At 37.9% G+C, this 23,184-nt stretch overlaps 1 protein-coding gene and 1 long non-coding RNA gene across 2 annotated transcripts; one reads left to right on the top strand and one right to left on the bottom strand.

The window, feature by feature from the left end:
• Window positions 1-559: 559 nt before the first annotated feature.
• Window positions 560-20,601, bottom strand: NTMT2 (N-terminal Xaa-Pro-Lys N-methyltransferase 2). The gene is made up of 4 exons (XM_069480209.1): window positions 20,305-20,601; window positions 8,177-8,352; window positions 2,680-2,929; window positions 560-1,917 (listed from the first exon to the last, which is right to left on the bottom strand). Exons 1-4 carry the CDS (start codon window positions 20,456-20,458, stop codon window positions 1,646-1,648), a joined length of 852 nt encoding a protein of 283 aa, XP_069336310.1. The 5' UTR covers window positions 20,459-20,601; the 3' UTR covers window positions 560-1,645.
• Window positions 1,849-5,646, top strand: LOC138390717 (uncharacterized). The gene is made up of 3 exons (XR_011234575.1): window positions 1,849-1,912; window positions 3,355-3,495; window positions 5,222-5,646. It is a non-coding gene; the product is annotated as an uncharacterized lncRNA (long non-coding RNA).
• Window positions 20,602-23,184: the final 2,583 nt, after the last annotated feature.

Here is a 23,184-nt window from a genome sequence, read left to right as displayed (position 1 = left end):
AGAATAAAGAAATAGAAAATTCCTGGGGTGGGCCTAAAAAGAAAATTCTGCTAATGTGCTCTAACACTTACAAAGGACTAAAACATAAGTACCCTTGTTTTGCCACCCTTGGTCTGTTTGGTAATGATTTACCATTTGATTTAGTTCTGGTCTCCGGCTCACTCTCCACAGTTCTGACTAACGTTCTGTTACATTACCCTGGAGCATGGTAAGTAACACACAACAGCTAGAAGGTGCCAAGGTCATAGTAAGTGACATAATTTTCCAGCACACTAAATGAAACTACTAAGGTAAAGATACGAAAAGGTGTTAAATGTTTTATAATAATTGGTTACCTCTTAAGTCAGAGCTCTGACTTGATAATATGATTTTTATGGTGATAGCGTATCCGTGTAGTAGAGCTTGTTTCCTTAAACTGATTCTTTGCATTTCACAGAAGACTCAATATATATCAAAACACAAATATGTGCTTCAACATGAAGATACTGAAGTGTTCTAAAGACAATAGCAGTTACATTTAAACACTCTGCTAACAAAAATTAAATTACATTTTTCTTTTTGATTTTAGATTATTTTTAATTAAAACAATGCCTTATATTAATCCAGCTAGTTCAGTTTTCAGGTTTATCATTTCCTCGTCCATTTCCATAGCTGCTTCTCTTTCCAATGTACATTCATTTCAATTAAGGCATCAGGAACAGCTGCAATGAAGCAAGCAGTGTTGGAAGCCAATAGCTAAAATTAAATTATCAATGACATTTACTTATACGTTCAAGGTTGAAATTTCGGGGTACAACATTTTCTCCTGAAAGGAGACACTTCTCCATCATTGTAATGCAGACTTCTGTTATCAAATTACATCCATATTGCATCATTGGGTAGTGAAACTGACCCAAAATAGAAAGTGAAACCATACACTTTTTCTGCCAAGAGAAAGGCAAAAGACAAAATTAAATAATGGACTTGTTTTCATAAGATTATTTTGACTAGTGCCCTCTTAATTAGGGGGAGATGTTTGTTCAAGAGAAGTTGTAGTACCAAAGAGGAAGGAAGCATAATGTAGCTGACATGAGGACAGGGAAAGGAGTCTAGATTTTCTCCCACACAGCCTGGGCTACTCCATGACACCAGTCATCAGAGACCAGGGAAAGTTTAGAATTTGTGGCCATTGTTTTCTTTTTCTTTTTTTCTTTCTTTCTTTCTTCTTCTTTTTTTTAGTAAACAAATGCCTTATCTGAATCTCTCTAAAAGCTAAATGATTTATTTTTCTTGCTTCAGAGAATGTGGTGAAAAAAACATTCTTGCCTAGGATATTCAGAAAGACAATTTTTACAAATATGGATACAGGCCAGCTATCTTTTATGTCTTCTGTTTTCATGCACACTTGTATAGTTTAGGAATATATTAGTTTCTTAAAGCACTTTCCTGATGTTTTATGCCATCTTTTTTCAGGAAATCCACAGAGCATGTGCATGTCTCATTTGAGTGTGTGCATTACATCATTAGCGACAACTCGTCCATACTATATCATCAGTCATTTGCAGACATGCATTATATCCCTTCTCATCTGTATTACAAGGGGCACCTGAGGGAGAGCACCAGATCCCAAAGCACCACTGTCCAGTCCCGTCATTGCCACTGCTTTTCAGAAGTGTCCATCGCTGTGCAGTGCGAACATCCACACCGGCATGCACTGCTCTGGAAAGCCCTCCTGCTTCTCCTGGCCCAGCACCACCAGCCCACTCTTCCTAATGAGGCTTCGGAGGATGTCCATGTCCCGAGTCACACTGCTGTCAGAGAGATCGAAGACACAGCCCTCCCGGGCCACATTGTCCTTCAGTATGATGACGCCGTTTTCTTTCAAGCCATCTCGGCACCGGGAAAGAAATGCAAGAAGGTCCTTATCAGTCAGGTACCCTACAGGTGGGGCCAAGTGGATGGGGGAACAGGATGAAATGGTGGGTGGGGAGAGAGGTGAGTAGGAAAGAACACAGAGCTAAGAATCAGGAGACCGATGGTTCATTCATTTTTGAATTATTTAATAGCCTTGTTTTTGGCTGCAGGAAGCCTTGAAAATTTAGATGAGAGGACACATGTCCTCTTTGAGGAGGCTCAGTCACCTGTCTATAAAGTAGATATTATATTGCTTGGCCTGTCTACCTCACAGGCATGAGGTAAATTATTTGTCTACCCCATGAGTCCCTCCATGGCCCCTGAAGAATCCCTCTAGTACCACTTTTTCAGGTCTCCTACACACGCACGCGCGCGCACACACACACACACACACACACATCAAAATCTAGTTCACCACTGTCTCATTTCCTGGGGATTTAAATCTAAGAATGTCTAATTCTGCCAGTAACTGGAGATTAATCTTTTTTGGACCCACTTTTAAAATTTTTTCAAGTATTTACATTTCTTCAGGGATTTAGGTTGGTGGAGCAAATGCCTTTGGACAAACCTAAATCCTCGAAGAAATGTAAATTTCTGGTACAGAGAATGTTAGGGGAGAAATCTGGAGGATCAAGGCTGTTTGGGAGTTCACATGACTCCGAAGGCTAGCTAACTGCTGTAACCACAGCTATAGCTAAATCTTTCCTGTGTCCTCATTAGGCCCAAGTGTCGTCTTCTCTAGCTGAGAAGGGGAGAGGGGCAGAGACAAGGCCACGCAGGACTAACCGGAGACCCACTGAATCCAGATGACATCATATCTCCCGAAGGGGGGTGTGAATTCCTGCAGGCTGTAGCAGTGGTAGCTCTCTACCTTGTCCCCTGCCACCTGCAGGTAGTTCTGGGCTTCAAGGAGGAAAGATTCCATCATGTCCACGAGTTCCACACTGTTGAAAACCGGCAACAAGACGTGCTTGCTCACCCTTCCTATCCCAGAGCCGCAGTCCAAGGCGCAGTCTGTTCCAGCTCTCCCGGAGCCCTGCAGAAAAGCACCTTGACACTTCGAGTACAGAGACCAACTCGGAGTCTTGGACACTCCAATTACCTCTTTAAATCAACTTTATTTAGGTCAATTTTATACAATAAAATGTACCATTTTAAGGGTACAATTCAATGAGTTTGGACAAATGTATACAGTCATGTACTCACTACCACAATCAAGACATAGAACATTCGATTACCTTTTTCCAAAAAAATATCCAAACATTCCTAGTTCTGTTTTCTTTATTTTATCCAAATATGGGTCTTTAAAATAATTGTAAACTAAGATTAGAAAATAATATTTTAGGTTTAAACACTTACTAATTTTTTCCAAGCAATGAGCTATTTATAGCCCTATGAAGATAGAACTTTGAATACTGTAAATTTGTTTCAAAGCCACAGCTAAATGGATCTGTACTGTAGGTTATTACTCTGTTAAAGAAGAAGAAGGAGGAGGAGAAGGAGGAAGACGAGAAGGGGGAGAAGGAGGAGGAGAAGAAAAAGAAGAAGGAGAAGGAGAAGAAGGAGGAGGAGGAGGAGGAGGAAGAGGAGAAGAACCAAGCAGTGAGAGCCTTTCTGAATTTTAAAATTACTTTAAAAAATCATTCCATGGAAATACTTGAATTCGTATTGGGATAAGTGAAATTTTATTTTTCTAAACTGATTTTAAGGGCTCTGAATTATCTACTCCTCTTGTGTGGATGGTAAATTTTGGGACCTGAGCTGAAGAATGCTAATTATTCATTCTCAAGCCAGGATTTTATTTCAAATCCAGCCCTGATGGCACACAGAATGTTCAAGTGAATAAAGGGTAGTTTCAGCAAAGTTTTCTTGTCTCCTTTAATGCTAAAAGTTGTTTTCTGTTTTTTTTTTTTAACCAGTAATTACATGATTTACTGGGCACAAAACTCTGAAAACTGCTTTTTAAGTAGGTCTGTGCATTAAATTAACTGGAGGTGAGGGGATGATGGGGAGGTGGGAGGGGTAGGGAGAAATCAATCAATGCAAACTTTCTCAAACTTGCTTCTGTAAAATTTTAAAGTTTCTGATTTATGAAGATTCAGCTGGTCTAAATTATTTGGTCATAATTGGGGTGGCTGCTGAATAGGTTTCGTGCTAGAAATTACAGTAACAAGATACTTGAAGTTGCCAATCAAGATCTTAAGGAGAAAGCCTACTATGGATTTCTCAAGAACTAAGAATAAAAAAAATTTGGCTAACGATCAAAGGTGAAGTATGAGCTTAGGAAAACATCAAAAAAGCAACTTTCTAGTCCACCCAAAAAGCCTTCCTTATGCTACAAAGGTACAATGAAGAACAAAAAGTGAAGCAATTATAACTTGTTTTCAAATGGAATAATCATAGCCATAATTATTGAGTGTTTACATGTAGCAAGCTCTTTACATTTATAATAATTATAATAATAAAAAAACTCCACAAGATAATGATTATCATCCCCATTTTGGAGATGAGAAAACTCAGATTTCTAATATTATATAGCTGATGGCAGAACTAGAATTTGAACAGGAACTGTCTGAATCCAAAGCCAGTTCTACATTAGGGATGTCAACTCAAGTGACAACTCTTATTCTCTTTATAGTTTGTCTAATGTTATGGTAAAAAGAATTTATAAGGTTTCATTCAGACTCAGCAAGAAACACATCTATGATTGATTAGTAATGTCTGCCTTGAGTATAGGAAGGGGAAGTGGTAGTACATTGCCATGTGTTTGCCATTTCTACTTACACTATGCCACCTCTCACATTCAAATATTACAATTTAAACTAAATTAATTCATAAAAATGCCTAGGCTAAAATTTTATGTCATGAATGCTATAAAAGAAGCATCTTCTAAGTAAATTCATAACATAATGGAGATGGGGGAAAGTACAAAGAAGTTATTTTAAGCCAAAAAATGATTTTACTACAAATTTATATGCTCAATAAGAGATCCTCATTTCTTATTATTACTTGGCCCTAAAACAATAAAGATCCTAAATCTTCTATTGGTCATCTTGCTCTCATTGGTGTAGCGAGTCATTTTAGAAGTAGAACCATCAAACAATAAAGCAAAGAGACCTTAGAGATCCATGCCAGTGGATTTCAAGAGGGTTGTAGCAGCTGAACTCCTTTTTCTCAACGAATAGATAAACACGAAGCTGCCCTGGTTAGTGTGAGACAGGGCCTCACCCATGCAATCTTCCCATGATTCTCCAAGGAAGACCTTGAGAATCTTAGCAAAACCCTAGAGTTTTTAAATCACTGATGTCTAATTCTCCTTCTTTTTCAGACAAAGAAACTGAGGTTCAGAGAGCTGAAATGTTTGAAACAGAACTTTCTTGAAAACTCTCATCCTCTAATTAGTATTTTTCACTAAATTTGATGTGTGATATTTGACTATATTCTTGAAACTATTGATATTTACAAACACAAAAATGGTACCTCTCACTCAAATCCTGTGTACCTTTAGCTTCTCCCCACTGTTATCTAGTTCTCTTTATTCCAATTCCATTTCATTCTACATAGTTGGCACTGCCTCCCATATCTTGGCCCCAGGGTTCTTTCTGTCTCTCATTCACATGCAGCTCCTCTGAGAAGGGATATTTAAAGACTGAGCTCAGGGACATCTCTCGCCTCTTGGACACCAGGGCTGCCTGAAGCTGTGAAATCTGATGCCTTTACATGGATGTGACTAGAACTACATGCAATGTGTGATTTTAAAGCAAGACTTTTGTTATTTTCATTTATTATGCTATCTTCATATTTATAAATTCATATACGTTCATGTAAAATAGTAAAATACTATTGGGAATTTCATTTTAGTTTTACTTCTGCCTATGTATTTTGTTTAGAAGAACATTAAGTTCATCCAATATAGTTAAAAACTAAAATGAAAACACTTCATGCCACTCTATAAAAACCATGACATATAATGTTAGACCCAGATTTTTTAGACATCCAATCCCTGGAAAATGTCAAAAACTAAATACCATCAAATACTAATCACTTGAAAACCATAATGATTACTTTTTATTAATTACTACTTCCTCCACTAGAAAGCTAAAACTGAGGAAAGTTATGAGCTACCATTGACATCATCTTGATATCACATTTGCAACTAGTTTAAGCACCTTTTCCCACTGTCCCATGTCACTAAGTGTTGAAAGGAAAGCAAAACTTGAAATTAAACAAGCTGCCTTTTCTCAGTTGACATAAGAATAAATCATGTTAGATACTCATATTCCTTAACTCCTTGTATCTTGACCTGAATACTAATTTTGTAGATTATAGCATTAAGGTCAAAGTATCAAAATATCATCCCTTAAAAAGGACCGTGTTTGTACTTAGAGTTCACGGCTTTACAATGAGCCTTGTCTACTAAGAAGGACTCCTTATATTTGTTTGAAAGGAGCAGGCTGCCTCTTTTCCAACACAAATATGCAAGCATAAGGCTGTTTCCTTTCCCAGGTCCGTGGGCGTGCTTATGGGCTCTGTCTGACCAGCATCCCTGCGGTCAGCTTGGAATTCCACACGGAGTGACAAGACAGCTGGATTACTAACTAAGCTTCTGAAATGCTTCGGGATCAAAGTCGGCCTCACCACTAGGCAAGCAGGAGGGATTGCTTTGGGTCAGACTGGAGGAGGATTTAGGTCTATGGTCCACCAAAAAGGAAAGAAAAAAAAAAGCAGGGATTTTTTTCAGCTTCATGAGACAAATGGAAAAAATATGTCACGGTTAAGAGCAGGGAGTTTGGTGTCGGACAGACCTGGCTGGGCTTAACTCCCAGCTCTGACTCTTACCAGCTGTGTAACCTTGACAACTGATTTAACCTTTCCAAGCCTCAGTTTCCACAACTGTAAAAACAGAGCTAATAATAGCATTTACCTCCAAGAATTGTTGTGAAGAGTCACTGAGACAATGTTTCTAAAGGGCTTAGCAGAGTAACTGACCATCTCAGAATAAACACTCAATGAAATCAGTCAGCAATACTGATTTAAAAATACTCCAGGTTAACCCGACCTGTAAACACACCTGGATGTTATCCCTAGACTCCCTGGTTCTTTATGGCTGCAGCTGACGTCCAGACACTTCGGCCCTAGTAGATGTCCCATCCTGACCACAGTGTCTCTACTGCCACCTCTGCACTCAGACACCAGGTGCTCCAGGGAGGTTGGATGTGAAGTGAACCACACCTCAACACTAGGAATATTCTTACTATTATGCTGCTAGATAGGTTGACATACTAATCTCACAGCCTAATGTTTATAATTATCCTTTACCAGCATAAAATAGGCTCCAAATTTCAAACAAATGACTTTACAATGTATTAGAACAAAACATGTTTGTGTCTTCAGTAGGACCAACAGCAGCTAATAAAGCTGCGGGGGTCAAATCTAGTCTAACAATGAAATGAAGTTTCTTAAATCATAATGAATGCACTATATGAAAGCCTGTTATTAGTAGTAGCGTAAATTAGATTTGTTGTATACTAATTTTGTGCACACATGAGATATATTGCCTCATTTGATCTTCATATCCTGCGAGGCAGCTTCTGTTGTCATGCCCTCATTACAGGTGAGAAAACTGAGGCTTAGTGCATTTAAGTAACAAGCCCAAGGTTGCTTATACATTAAGCAGAAGAACCCACGATGACTTTGGAGCCCAGCATTTTGGCCCCTACACTATACTGTCTGTTTCCACATGACACAAAAGTAAGAAAACGTGACTTCACCCAACACCAGGACTACAAAGGGATAACATTCTTTCAAGGAAAAATCTGAACCAAGTATAAAATGATATGAAGGGATTCTACTGTAATTATTTTTAAAATGAACATAAGCATGCATTTCCTTACTACGTCTAATTTTTATTACAGAAAATCAATAAGTCAACTCAAGATCCCAAAGGGCATGATCTCTCATCAATCATCTGGGTGCCAACTGTTTACTTATGAGACTGTAAAAGAGATGTCTTCTTAATTCACAAATTGCAATATCAGCACTGCTAGTTCACCTTCGCCTGAAGCATGTAAGATTAGCTGGTGTTAGGAGGATGAATTGCCAAGTAGAATAAATCAATGGTCTGATGTGGTCCACCCTTTTTGAACATCTTAAAATAGGCTTTTAGGCTGAACTCTCTGCTGAGATAAGTTTAACCTGACAAGTGACAACACAGAGGCACGTGAGCTCAATGTTTGCAAGGATTTTGCCTTCCCATCAAGCTACAGTTAGTAGTATTACTCACCCCAACAAATTTCTTGAGAAATTCCCGAGAGGCCTGGATATCTGGGCTGGACAGTTCAATGAAATTTCCCATCATACCCTCTTCTGTGGCTGGTACTTCTTGATAGAAAAGCTTAGCTCTGGCATAGAACTGCATCTCACCATTGATGACTTGGCTTGTTAAAGCATACAATTTCACTGCCAATGAAATATTATTAATAGTTATTAATATTTATATGATAGAACAAGCTCAAGCTTGTGCACTGCATTTCCTCTTAAAAGCCCATGAATTTGTGCTGTGGAAGAAAGAGCACTGGTTTGAAGTCAAAAGATTTGGGTTTGAGTTCTGGCTCAGTGATTTACTTGCTATGTAACCCTGGGAAAATGTCTTAACCCCTCTGATCCTCAGGGATCTTGTCTATAAACCACAATCACATGGAATTTTCAAGATTTAATAACTCTATAATTTAATAAGCCTATAGCTTATCACTGTAAAAGTTTAACAATGTTAGCTACAATAGAACAAAGAATGTCATCAATTTCATGGTGAGTTTTATCTCTAAGCTCCAAATGTTTTATGAGAATTTTGTCATTAATCCTTACTTCTAATCACAAGGTAGAGGTAGCTAATTTTTTATCTTTTTCAAGCAACAAATATCGAAATATGTCTTTATACCAACATTACAGAAATGTACTTGAGCTCTATATTCTGAAAATAAAATAATAAAAATAGACATAATATTTATTGAGCAGCTATTCTGTACCAGGTAGTATGCTGGGCACATTTGCATATACATTGTCATTTCATTATTTTGAAAAACATATGAAGTATTATTTTAAGACACTTATTTAAAAAAATGCATTACAACTTCTGAGGAGTAAATGAGAGTACATGTAAGTGTGTTTTGTAAATCAAAATTCAACCATGCAGATTTACAATATTTTCATTAAAGGACACTCAGAGGGAAATGATAGAAAGCAGATTAAAGGGAGGAACTTCTGGTTCAAGATTATAGGCTGAGAACATGCATCTGTCTTCCCTCCCTCCCAACATTCCCTAAGAATTGTCTTAATAGACTAAAGCCATAACAGTGAAGAAACCGAGAGGGTATCACTGATGGATTCATAATTCCAGTAAAATTTCTGGAAGATAAAAAGCAGATAGGACAAACTAAAGAGTCTGCAAACTACAATAGCTGCAAGAAGAAATTACATTCCAGACTTGTAGCCAATAGGAGGCAAGTATAAGAATGAGAATATAAACCAAAAAATAAGAGTGTTAATCAAAACTCTGTCTTAGAGAACAACCAGGTGAGAGGACAAGTATATTCTCCTGAAAGCAACAGGCAGGACAGCTGTAATTTTAGGAGGAAAAAGTATGTCCATCTCTAAACAAAGAGTAAATAAAAAGCTGCTTAGGGAGAACTAGACCAGTTAACATTAGAATTCTGGAACATTACTCATTTTGACATACGGAAGACTCCAAGCTCTTCACTTACTCACACTCATCAGAGTCTGGTAAGGTCTACCTGCACATGTGGAGCTTCTCATCATCCTATTTATGGGACAAGTACATAACAGAGGAAACCTTATCCTCTACCTAGAATCATTTACCTTGTCCTTTAATCCTAAATGTGGATAAACAATGATTTTCAAACATATGAGAGTAAAGTAGCAGCCTGAAAAAAAAAGATCAAGATAAACAATCAGAACCGACCTCAAAGGAAATAGAAATAATTCAGGAAATGGGTGAGAATTTAAACCAAAACAAACAAAAAAACCCTTCATATATCCTTGAAGAGATATGAGAACTGCTGCATTCATAAATTAAAGATAAGATTCCAAAAAAATTATAATTCAAAGAATAAAGAATTTTAACAAATTAAAGTTTTAATAACCAAAAACTTTATAATATAAAATTGAGTAAATTTCCAGGACATAAAACAAAAGCAACAGACATGGAAAACAGAAGTAAGAAGACTAGACACACAAAAGCAATTCAGAAGGCCCAACATCAAGCTAATTGGGATTCAGGAAAATTAATAAAATGGAGAGAAAAAAATTATTAAAGAAATAACAGAAGAAAATTTCTTGGAGCTGAATGAGATTGTAAGATCCAACAGTGTTGATCAGCATGAATTAAAAAAAAAGGCACATTTACACACATCCTTAAGAAATTTCAAAACAGAAAGAATAATAAGATCTGAAAGTTCTTTAGAAAGAGAAAAGGGCTTGATCTTCAAATAGGGTTGCCAGATTTAGCAAATAAAAAAACAGGACTCACAGATTTACATTTCAGTTAAACAATGAAAAATTCATTAATGTAAGCCTGTCTGAAATATTGCACATTACATGGGACATACTTATGCTAAAAAATTTGTTGATTACATTTAATTTGGCAACACTAAGTTCAAAGCACTAGAATCAGACTTATATCACAGATCTCATCAGAAAATTATTTTGAAGCCAAATTTAATACCCAACTGTCAAAGAATATTTACCTCCCATAGATTTATTCTTCAGAAGATTCTTGAAGCTATATTCCAGCACAGTGAGGGTTAAAATCAAGACAAGATGCACGATGAAACAAGATGCAAATAACCCAGGAATCCAATGAAAAGAAATGCCAAAATGACATCTATTTATCAGATCTGGAAAGAAATCAGTTTATATCATAAGAGAAAACATAGGCTTAAAAAACATTATCTTCAAGAAGTAGAATGATCTGGATCCTAGACAGAATAGGCAAGAAACCAGGGGATATTATTAATATTCTAAGGAAGACACATTTTTAATGTTAATCACCAAAAATAAAAGATAATTGAAAGCTCAGAGCAAAATACACAATGGTTCCAAAATGTTATGATCAGGGTATGAAGCAAAACAAAATATGGCATAATTTTGAAGAGAAGGAATCTAAGAGAAAAAGAAATTATCCTTAACTAGGAACACTATTCTTCAGATCACCCCAAGATTGTGACATTGGACTAGTATACTACTTGCCTAAGAATTGAACAATTAGTTGCACATTTTTATTCTAAAAGTTAGAAATCCGATAAACACTTACATTACCATGACTATATTCCATCTATGGAATTACATCAGTATTTTCCAACTTGAAGGTACTAAAGCCAATATTTGGACCCTAAATGACCATGAATTTGCTGAAAGGAAGACAAGAATCAGTTTCCATGTAGTATACCATTTTCTGGAGGTTAACTATTATATACTAAAACTATTATATATAGATTATTATTTTAAAAGTTTTAATAAATACATAGAAGCTTTTTTGACATTTTATGCACAAACTAGCTGTAAATTGAGAAACTATAACATCAAAGGGAGGGTCCCCATGTTCAAAAATACTGGGAACCATTGACCTAAACCAATCTTCCTTTCCTAGCACTGGGTAAAGTGTGTAAACTGCAGGTAGCTCAATAAATGCTTATAAATTCAACAGAGATGACAGAAATCAGGCATCACCATCTCAATAATATGACTGTTCCAAATTCTTCTGGATGTCTCAGAAAATCAGGCTAGGGAATCACAGCTCACAGAGTCTGCCCAGGCTTGAATGCTGCTCTGGGATCACTGGCAAGCCACAGCCCAGGGCTCTTCTTGATCCAACCAAAGCAGCAAAAACAGCCACACTCATCATCACCTGCTTAAGTCACCTAGTTGGTGCAGTCTATTAAAACCTTTAATCTAGAAATGGAAATGGTCCCTTATGCTAGCAACATTTAGACCACAAGAGAATGCCAATCTCAGCAGGTATCAGACTCAATAGGTGGACTTTTATGGTTATGGGCTTGAGTTCTCATTTTCACCTAATTGACAGCAGCATTTCACTAAAAAAGATATATGAGGTGTCATGGCCAGCTCCACTTCTCTCCTCCTGATAGTTCCTGCAATTGTGCATGTTGACTCAGATAAGGCAATTAGTCGCCAGCCTATGCCTTTTTACTGTAGATATATATCAAGTGACTTGTTCTTATAGAGCTGCAATAGCTCTTTGAAACTTGGAGTAGACAAAGACAGAGACTAGACACTCTATTAGTTCTTAATACAATACGGTATTTATCCCTTGACCAACATTATGAACTGAATTCCTAGGGACCTCCAACTGTTCACTTGTGACAAAAAGAAAAATAGAGTACAAGTTCATTTACCCTGAAGGAGAATAAAGATCTTATGAACTTTCCAGGAAAGGTTAATATCCAAGAGAGTGGACACCAAGAGAAAATTCATCCATGATTCAGTTATTGAGCACCAATACAACACCCAGGAAACAAGAAGCATAAAACCCAATCTCTCTCTCATGGGAGATTATAACCTAGCAAGAGGGAGTTCAGTCATACACTGTTGCATGCACAATGAATGGTACAAACAACAATTGCCTTGGGGTTCCACTGATGCCTGCAAATAGAAGCAAGAAGATTCCAAAAAGACCTTGGCCATAAAGGATGCTTTTGATTTTGGTTAGCAAAAAAATGAGAAGGATTTCTAATCAATTTAAAGACAATTCAATGTTTAAAATAAATAAAGGATACAAATGGAAACAACAATAAGAAATAAAAAAATAGTAAACAATTTTTTTTTTACTGAGAAAGAAAGGAATTTCACATGGTGTGGATTATCTGGATGAAACTTGGAACTTTTCAAATATGTCCTTTCAGAAAGTCTTTTTCAAGTAGCAAAGGAATTTTGCTGCTCAAGTTCTCAGCTTCTGACTCTAAGATGCAAAGAAATGAGTTTACCTTGGGGTGACGTGCTATTTAATGATTTTGCTGTCTTTTGACATAAAAAAATTTGAGAAAAACAGAATAATCACTCAAAATCTTAATCTAGTCTTGAAAGGAGATATTCACCAAATATCAGAGATAGGTCCAAAATGTCAAAGCAGCATTATTCAAGTTACCAATAAAATGGAAACTTTCTGACAAACAGGAAATTTTGTTCATAGCTAAGTGCTTATCTTTGCTAAGTATCTTCCTTTTGTTCATTTATCTTTCTTTTTTTAATGGATATAGCTATTTCAGCCTCTTTATTCCAGATGTTAGACCTGTTTGTCAACTGGAAATTGATCTAAGAGTCTCCAGAGGATATGTAGGGAGATTTTGACAGTAATTTTGAAATGGTTTGAGATTGAGAATGTTGGATCAAGTTAGCCTTTTATTTATAAGAGAAAGAAAAAAGCCCGATTAGGAGATGCCCTTATGAAGGGTAAAACCTTCCATAAGAGAGATTTGCAGATAAGCACTTCCCAAATTAGCCATAAAGAGGTAATGGTAAAAATAGGAAAGAGGGAAAAGAAGAGAAGGGAAGGGAAGGGAAGAAGGAAAAAGTATCTTGGAGTAAGGCATCCCTAGATTTGCTTGCCAACTCCGACACTAATTAGTTGTATGATCTTGAGTAGGTTACATAACTCATGTGAACCTCCCTTTCTTCCTCTATAAAATGAGGTGATGATACCTATCATAGTAGGTTGTTGACATTGTTAAATGAGATGATGCAATGAAAGCACCCAGTATGTGGCTTGGTTAAGAGCAGGAGCTCAATAAATGCTACCTCCCTCACTCTATGTTTTCACCAACAAAGGGAGGGGGAGAGTTGGCACTTTATCAATGTTTCTGGTGAAGTCCAAAGGTCTGAATGTGCCAGGATGTCAAGAAGCTGTCATTACCAAGTCTCTGAATTGCCCAGACAGGACCTCTAGGTTTTATTTGTCCCCTGTGGGCTTTAGGTGTCTGGTGTTTCTCTTCTCTAAAATAGTGTAATATCTACCCTGAAAGTTTTAGGTGGCTTTTTCTTTTTTCACTTAGGACAAGTTAAGTGTTTCTTAACTTCTTTTCAGGCTTCAACACAAATCAGGTAACCAAAGGTGGGGAGGGACAATCCACTTTCCCCAGCTCAGCAGGGGATCTATCCCCTAACTACTTGCTAAGTATCTTCCTAACTCTCTATTCCTTCTAGAATATTCTACTTGAACCACTATCAAATTTGAGAAAGCCAAAAGTCAGGCAGAGATAATGAAGACAGATTTTTCATGCCAAGATTTGATTCAGCAGTTCCCACGCCTCCTTTTACAACTCTGTAGAATCCTGTAGTGGTCTCTATAAGCGTATTCCCACCTTAAAAAATTATCTGTGTAGGTCTTTCTCTTACACAATACTCTTCAAGATAAGGCTGTATCTTATTTTCTTTGTAAACTCAGCATTTATCATTATGCTTAGCTCATAATAGGCCTTCTTTGAATCTTCATTGAATAAGTGCTAGCTTTTTATTCTTTGAACATATAGGTTCAACAAAGATGTGAATGGTTATAGGGAATACCTGACGTAAGCACACACAAGTCATGTCTTTGTATAGTTTATGAAATATCTGTCCTTCTAATTAGGCATCCCCAAATAATTTTTTAAAAATAGTAACTATCATTGATCAAACATGCATATATACAATACATATGCAAAGCATTTATATAGAACTAAATATGTAAGATAAACATTATATCCATTCTACAGAAGAAGAAACAAAGCCATGAAGAGGTTCACTAAATTGCCCAAGGTCAAGTGGCTACTGACTGACACAACTGGGATTTGAAGCAAGAGCTATTTAAATCCCAAACCATAGCTCATGCATCTCACATTTTGTACCTAAAAATATGTCTGCTCAATGAAAAAGGAAATTATCTTTTCTTCTTTTCTTTAAAGAGAAAAATAATCTTGCAGCATTTTGCATTTTCATTCACAGATAACAATGAACCTTTGAAAAATGATTCACTGTACAATGAGTTGTGCAGCAATGACTGCCACAGGGACGAATCAATTTGAAAAGTGTCAATTGCATGTGCTGAGTTGCATTCTGGAAGTTCCAAGAGTTTGATAGAAATGGTTGTATTAACTGTGGCTTTTAACTATGATGGCAAAAGGGTAGCTATTGTTCTTAATTTCCTCCCCAGAGACTGCTTCTTCTACAAGAGGATTAATGAAACAGGGGCATAATATTTAGTGAGTACTTCCTATGTGCCAGGAATTATGCTACACACTTTCATATTATCTCTTCACATTATCTCTTTTAATCCTCACAATGAGTCTACAAGACTGGAGTCATAATAATTATTTTTACAGATGAGTAATGGGAGAATCAGGAAGACTTGGTAACTTACTCAATACCACATGGAATAGAAGTAGGATAGCCAGGTCCTAACACATGCCTATTCAGATGCAAATCTTTTGGGCTTTCTGCTAAACCACATGCAACCATTGTTCTAAATGTGAAGTTAGTTCAAACCCTTAATAATGTCTAGGAGTAACAGACTCTTGCTCAATAATATAATTAATAAATATTCATTGACTTTCTTGTATTCAGAAATATATTAATAACTAGCACTAGAAGAATTATCGAGAGTTAATTTATGTGATTATCTCCAATTAGGCCATATATAGACCCCTTTGAGCACTGGTGAACACAATGGAGATTTACGCTAACTTGTTTTCCTATTTTACTTTCCATTTGTTCACAAACAGCCACCTTTGGAAAATTTGTTCACTCCAAGACTCCAACTGAACTTTGGTTGGTGGAACTAGATTGCATAAACCTACTTACTGGCTTGCCTATCTCGGTGATCTTCATAGAAAGCCAGTGCTCTTTATAAACTATATTTTCTATTTCTATCAAATCAAAAAATATGGTAAAACTTACATTGCTGCCCATATTAGTCAGATTTCCATTTATTAATACATTAAGAGGCAATATGATATAGTGGCTAAAGAAAGACTCCAGAGTCAGACCACCTGGGTTCTAATCCTCCTCCACCACTCACCACCGCAAGATCTTTGGCAAGTTGCTTAAATCCTCCTTGCATCAGTTTTTCAAATATAAGAAGGGAAAAATAACAGCACACCTAATAGGGATGCGATGATGAACTGAGACAATATAGGCAAAACACTGAGAACACTGATAGCCTTGTTCTCACTTCTTTCTGAAGATCTGTTATGTTCAACAGCAGAGCAATGCAGACTTTCAGTATGCATGTCCTTGCTATTCCACGAATCTCTGAAGCTAGCCAGGAATGTTCCATAAAATTTCTCCATGACTGCATGTTGTCACACAGTGTACTGGAGTGAGACTGGCTGCCTAACCCAGGCAGTTGGAGGCAGGAAGGAAGGAAAGAAGGAATCAGAGTCTGGTTAGCCACTGTTCTTTCCGTAATTAGTCCAAACAACAAACTCTCTGTGCAGACCCTACAGGAGGGGTTCCCCAACCTTTTTGAAAGAAGGGATTTATTTTCATTTCTATGAAGTCTTGAAATCATCAAGAATAGGGGAAGCCAACTCTAAAACACCTCAGCAGGGCTGGGGAGGGAGCATCACTCCTGGCTATGTTCTATTTCCAAACTGAAAAGCATAACAAAAACTCTCATATATTGAATTAACTTTATTGCCTTTGGTGATGCCTACTCTCGAGAAGTCTACAGGCTGACTTCTATAGGGGCCCAGCTCAGAGGAAGGAAAGGAAGAAACTAATACTGAAGATTAACTACTTTCACATATATATCTGCAATTAATCCTTCAAACAGCCCTGCTACAGTTTTGAGGGAAATGATGCTCAGAGGTTTTAGAAACCTGCAGAGGCTACCTCTATAGTAGTAGCAATGCAAGAATTTGATTTCAGGACTTTGGTAACCTTTGATTAATTATTAGTAAGAGGCCACTTAATTTATTAATCAGATATTTATTGAGTTTTTTCTATGCGTCAGGAACCATAGTAAATGCTAGATATACAGGTACAGAGGAGGGAAAAATAGATGAGTCTTCACTCTCATATGAACTAGAGTCCAGTAGGGGAATTAATATGTAAAAATGCATCCCATAATATAAGTTATAACCTCCTGGGACAAAAACCAGGGTTTAAGTGAGTTAATCAAGGGTTAAGGGAAGCCTTCTAATTGGATAAAATTCACACTGGCAGATGAGAATTATATGCCAATTCCTTTCTGAACATTCAGCCTCTGCCATGAGAAGAAAAAGCTGTAAAAAATCTGAGCATTCACAGAGCTGATAGCCTGCCTTCCCTGCACCATCAATTTTAAAAGATAAATACAAAGTTATTTGTAGATTTGCCTCATTTACCAGATTATAAAATCATGAAGAACAGGGGCTGTGTCTTGTTAATGTATGAATCTTCTCCAGGGCACAATAGTTGTTCAATAATGAGAATTCCTCAAGTGTCTCTTACATTGAATATGACTGAACTGATCAGAAAGAAGAAATGTCTGGCATTTTCTATCTCTAAAAAGCAACATTTTTTCCTTGTGGCAGAAACATTTACTTGTGACCAAATATACATGTGGTCCCTTCACATTGCCCAGCATCCTTGTAGTTCTGGGCAACAGATTCTAAATAGATGTAATATATGTCCTTTGGGGCCAAAATATTTAAGAGCTGATAAACAAACCTTTAGCTACTCACTTCCCTTGCCTTGGTGACTAGTGATATTCCAGCTGATGGAGCCTCTATCATCCTGGATCCTTGAATGCCTTATGGAATATAGCCTCCCTCCTACCCCTAAGAATGCATGTGGAAAATTATGTCGCAAAAGTGAAAAATAAACTTTTATGTCTTTGGCTATTATGATTTCAGGGTTAATTTGTTATTGCAGCATAGCCCAGTCCATACTGACTAATATAGCCCTCAATTTCTATTATCAGACAGGTATTGTGGATGTGCCTAGTTCTGTGACTCTCGGGAGAAAATAATGCTTGGACTGAATCATCAGGGTCAGAGAAAATAAGCAGTGCCCATTTATGGAAAACTGCAATTAAGTAAAATAAACTTTGGCTTGGAATAGACTAATGGTTTTCAAACTGTGTTTATGGAACCTTCTAGGTGTTATAGAAAGGCTTCCCGAGCCACTATTGAGGCTAAGAGGATAGGCCAAGGAAAGAACTCTGTCCTCAGTCCTAAGCAGAAAAGTTTCACTTTCTTCTGTGTTTTACATTTGGTTTCCATGGAATATTTTGTCAAAAAGTTTGTCTTTTAATAATAATGTGGTTTAAAATGTTGGAAATCATTGATAAACCATGAGCACATTCACAAAGGAGAAAAACAGACAAAATCAAAATGACGACAAAATCAAAATGACTACAAAATCAAAATAATTTTACTGTGTAAAAAAAAGATTGAAGTCAAATATAATTTATAGTCTACTTGTCTCAAACTAATTTTCATCTGATTTTCACAAGAAACTGTTTTATTCTAGCCTTTTAATTCATTTTCATTTACTTTCAGAGAGAAGTTCCTTTTCTCTCTGGTAACTATTTTTACCCTTTATTGAGTCTCTTCTCAATTATTGTAATTGATATCTTTCTCCAGCCTAATGCAACCAAGACTACAAGCTACTGGTATTAAGGTATGGCCCAAAGAGTGTCTCCATAAAAGCAATGTTCTGCCAATGTATAAAGCAACCAGAATATCATCACCTTCCAAATGAACTGCTCTAGCTTTTCCATTTGGATATAGATGAGATGTATTATATCCTAAAAGAATTTCTTATGGGCAGTGTGATCTACCAGAAAGAGCCCTGGGCTTTGGTTGTTGCTTTGATATTTATCTAGATTAGATATCATCATCTCTGAATTTTCTTTCCCTCACTTAAAGAAATAAAATGGGCCGGGCGCGGTGGCTCACGCCTGTAATCCTAGCACTCTGGGAGGCCGAGGCGGGTGGATCGCTCAAGGTCAGGAGTTCGAGACCAGCCTGAGCAAGAGCGAGACCCCGTCTCTACTAAAAATAGAAAAAAATTATATGGACAACTAAAAATATATATATAGAAAAATTAGCCGGGCATAGTGGTGCATGCCTGTAGTCCCAGCTACTCGGGAGGCTGAGGCAGGAGGATCGCTGGAGCCCAGGAGTTTGAGGTTGCTGTGAGCTAGGCTGACGCCACAGCACTCACTCTAGCCTGGGCAACAAAGTGAGACTCTGTCTCAAAAAAAAAAAAAAAAAAGAAATAAAATGGGAGGGAGAAAGCAGAAAGGTGGGAGTAAAAAGTAACGACACTTACCCTACCTATCTCCTAGTGTGGCTGTGAGCATCAAAGTCAGAGATGAGAAAATAATTTTTACAAGAAAGTTGTATAAATATGAGCCAAAGGTATTTGTGTGTTTAAAATGAAAGGATCCCTCAGAAATGGATTTATAAAAAGAGACTTTGGTAGGCTGCTAACATCCAGGTTCTTAAATGCAATACAAAGAATGATGCAGCTCCTTCCTCCACTGGAAACCCTGGCCACATCAAGTGCACAATGGGGCTTTCAGACAATCTTAAGAAAATAGGCTGAGCAGATACACAACCTTCCTGCTTTCATTGGGGGAAAATATAAATCAAAGGGGGGTACTTCACTCTTTAATGTTAAGTTGTTTTCTCTTCAGTGCTGTTTAGAGTGCCTTGAAGTAACTACTTTCACAGAGACTGAGACAAAAGTAGCATAGACAAACCAGATAAGCTTTTTATTGCTCTATTGTCCAATTCCCTGAAAACTGGAGGAAATAACAAAAATGGAGACAGAATACTGCCTCAATTTTTTTTCTTAATGTTCAAAGGCCAAACTAAAATCTACTCCTTTTAGACTGATTATTCCCATGATTCAAGAAGGCCAGAGAAGATTATACGTAGTGTGTGCACAAACACACGCGCGCACACATACACACACACAAACACACCCCAAACACATTTTGGTCTATTACTGTTTAGCCTTTCTTTTTAACTCTTATTTGATACATTATTGCATTAATACTCTCATGTCTGAATTACCTAATTTGCCCAACTCTAAATTTTTTCAAATATTAAAAATACCCTTCTGAGTTTCTCCAAGCCTGATACTCAGGCAACCGACACCCAGAGAGGCAAATCGCTGAGCCTGAGGGTGCATAGAAATCTCAAAATAGAGTCCTGGCTTGCCAGGCGGCACTTGATCTTTACACTGGCTACAAAAGAATGCCATTGAAACTTTTCAGCCCACTGACATTGGTTGTGCATTCTTCTAATCTAAAAAGTATCCTTGTTCTAACTTCTCTTCTAGAAGGCCCACACCTCACACAATCCCTTCAGTCATTTCCTGTCCCTTATCTAGTAGCTCTGACTCACTTACCCAGGGGAATTTTTTCCAGCAGGTAGAGATAGCTCTGAAAGAAGTCATTGCGAATGGCTTTGTGAAGGATAAAGGACATGCTATGTCGACAGAGTTCATCGTCGGTCTTCTGCCAGCGGGATCTAAAGGCGAAATGGGCTCCCAAGTGGGCCATGGTGAAGGGGGATAGTAATTATTTCTACAGAGAAAGGAAGCTTGCCTGGCTGTTTCTTTGAATTAGCCTTCTCTTCCTAAATGAACTTGAGACTGTCATTTTAAACCAGTCCCCTGTCCATCTATATCAGGACAGGCTGTCATTATGGGGGCAGGGAGGGGCAGCACACGTGGGGTGAGGAGGTCAGTCTCTTGGCACAGCCCCCGTGTCTGATTGCTTGGGCGACACCACTCCGAGCCAGCAGGTGCTAAGTAAAGATGAAAACAGGCTGAGTGAGATCCTGCTTCATCCAGGAAAAAGCACGCCTCCCTCCTTTAGCTGCCACTTCAAACAGGCACAGAGCACAGCCCGCTAACACCCTGACTATTTGCTTTAATTTGATTCCTAAATTGGAATAGCCTGATTTCCATTTCAAAGAGTTGTGAATATTTTGCAGGAGATCCTGTTCCCTGATTTCCATCACTCCGCCTAGAACACTGAATCCTCAAGTTACAAGGACCCTTCAAAGTCATCTTAGCCACCCACACACCTCTCATCAGTACAATTTCTCCCAAATCATTTCATAGAAATGGGTATGTGTTTCCTATTTTTAAGGATCTTAAAGAGATGCAATTATTTGAAAGCCTGTTTTGATGTTAAATACCCTTCTCGGTAAGCAAACTCTTCCATCTAGCTTACTCTAAACATCTATTCGTGTAAGCCTGTTTCTTCCTCTCTGCCTGTTGTGGACATGATTTTCCTCAGAAGTATGTTTACTTTTGGTACTGAGTATCTTCTGATTGTCCCTCCAGCTCCACTCTCCACTCTTTCCACATTGCTCTGTGCCCCGGGAAGCTGGCTTATATGGACTACTTCAGTGGACTCCATTGCCCTCTGGCTTCCAGTTGGGTTCAGCCAATGGAGAGTGCCAGGAAGAGACTGGGGGAGAGTGAGGTCAAGGTATTTATTCCCCTGGCACCTTCCCTGTGGGGATGCCATAGGCTGACTGCATCCTGTAACAGAAAGTCATGGCTCCCGTCAGGTGTCTTCTCCTATGAATGTCCTCTCCTGCTTCTGATCTCCTTCATCTTACTGCTTCAGGCCTAGGGATAGTGATGTGCCAGGCTGCTATGAGCCCTATTCCTAGTAATTTTTCTATACTTGCCCACATCTTTGTAAATAGTCCTTTTATTAAACCAGTTCAAATTCCCAATTTGTGAATGCCATCTGTTCTCTATAAGGACCATGATTACTGTTTTACTCTTCTAATATTCCTAACACTAAAATGCATAAGAACTTAATACACTATCAGCCCCATACCATGTTCACCCATTGACCCCCTGAACAAATATATATACACATGCACACGTACACAAATGCACACATTATGTTAGGCATCTTCCAAGATGGCCCCTGTTGCCGTAAACTCAGGCTGTTACAATATATTAAACCACAGACGGGTGGTTTAAACAACAAACACTCATTTCTCCCAGTTCTGGGGGCTGGGAAGTCCAAGGACAAGGTGCTGGCAGATCTCGTGTCCAGTGAGGATCCTCTTCCTGGTTTGTAATTGCCCTTTTCTCATCATATACTCACATGGCAAGGAGCAGAGAGCAAGATCAAGCTCTTGTGTCTTTTCTTATAAGAGCACTAATCCCACTCCTCCAGGCTCCACTCCCACGAACTAATTACCTCCCAAAGGTCCCACCTCCATCCCATCACACTAGGATTTCAACATAAAAATTTTGAGAGGACATAAACATTCAGTCCATAGCAGTCCCTAAAAGGCCCCACTTCCCTTCTGCCTGATATTCATGTCTTCCTATAAATCTTTTTCCATGAGTGTGGGATGAACTTATTGACTCACCTCTAGAGAATAAAATAAAGTGGAAGTGATAGGATGTCACTTCCAAGTTTAGATTATAACAAGACTGTCTTGGCCATCTTCCTCTCTCTTACTTGTTTGCTCTTTGGGAGGCCAGCAGCTATTGTGAGCTGTCCCAAGGAAAGGCCCACGTGTCAAGGAACCAAAGTCCTCAATCGAACAGCCTGGGGGAACTGAATTCTACCAAAACTCATGTAAGCTTGAAAGCAAATCCTTCCCTAGTCAACAATTTGGCTGCAACCTGATGAGAGAACCTGAGTGAGCTAAGCCACAACCAGGTTACTAACCCACAGAAATGTGTTTATTCTTTAAAGCAGCTTAATTGTAGAATAATTTGTTATAATGCAGCAATGGATAACTAGTCACACATCACTAATTCACATAACTCTATGGGATTTTTTTTAAGATTTAGAATCTAACCATGATCTTTCTTTAAGTTTCATTTGTGTGTCAATCTTTTGCTGAAAGAGGAAGTAAAGATTCCATTTGTTTGACTCTGATTTATTTTCCTTCATCTTTGTATGCTTCTATTTTGCCACTTCCCCTCTCTCCAGCTGTAGAGATGGCCATTCAATTGTAGTGGGACTGTCCCCATACCTGGCTTCAGGAATTGCTCAGATTGCAATCCAAGTTATCCATTTTCTCCCACCACAGTTTGTGGCTCATGGATGGATACATCATCTAGGCCTGAGCAAATCAATACCTAGTGTTTCCCTGGTTCCAGTTTTCATTTGGGCGTGGGCACCTTATCTAAGTCTGTTATTGTTAATGCCAGCTTGAGTTGGGTTTTCTGTGCTAGCAACATGGAGTTCTGTGTTATACAAATACCACCTGTGTTGTTTTTACTAAATAAATTCCCATG

Source organism: Eulemur rufifrons, chromosome 8, assembly GCF_041146395.1.
Source record: "Eulemur rufifrons isolate Redbay chromosome 8, OSU_ERuf_1, whole genome shotgun sequence".
In the NCBI taxonomy this organism is placed as follows: domain Eukaryota; kingdom Metazoa; phylum Chordata; class Mammalia; order Primates; family Lemuridae; genus Eulemur; species Eulemur rufifrons.
The sequence above is the reverse complement of the archived record's forward strand: the minus strand, read 5'-3'. Positions and strand labels throughout refer to the sequence as shown.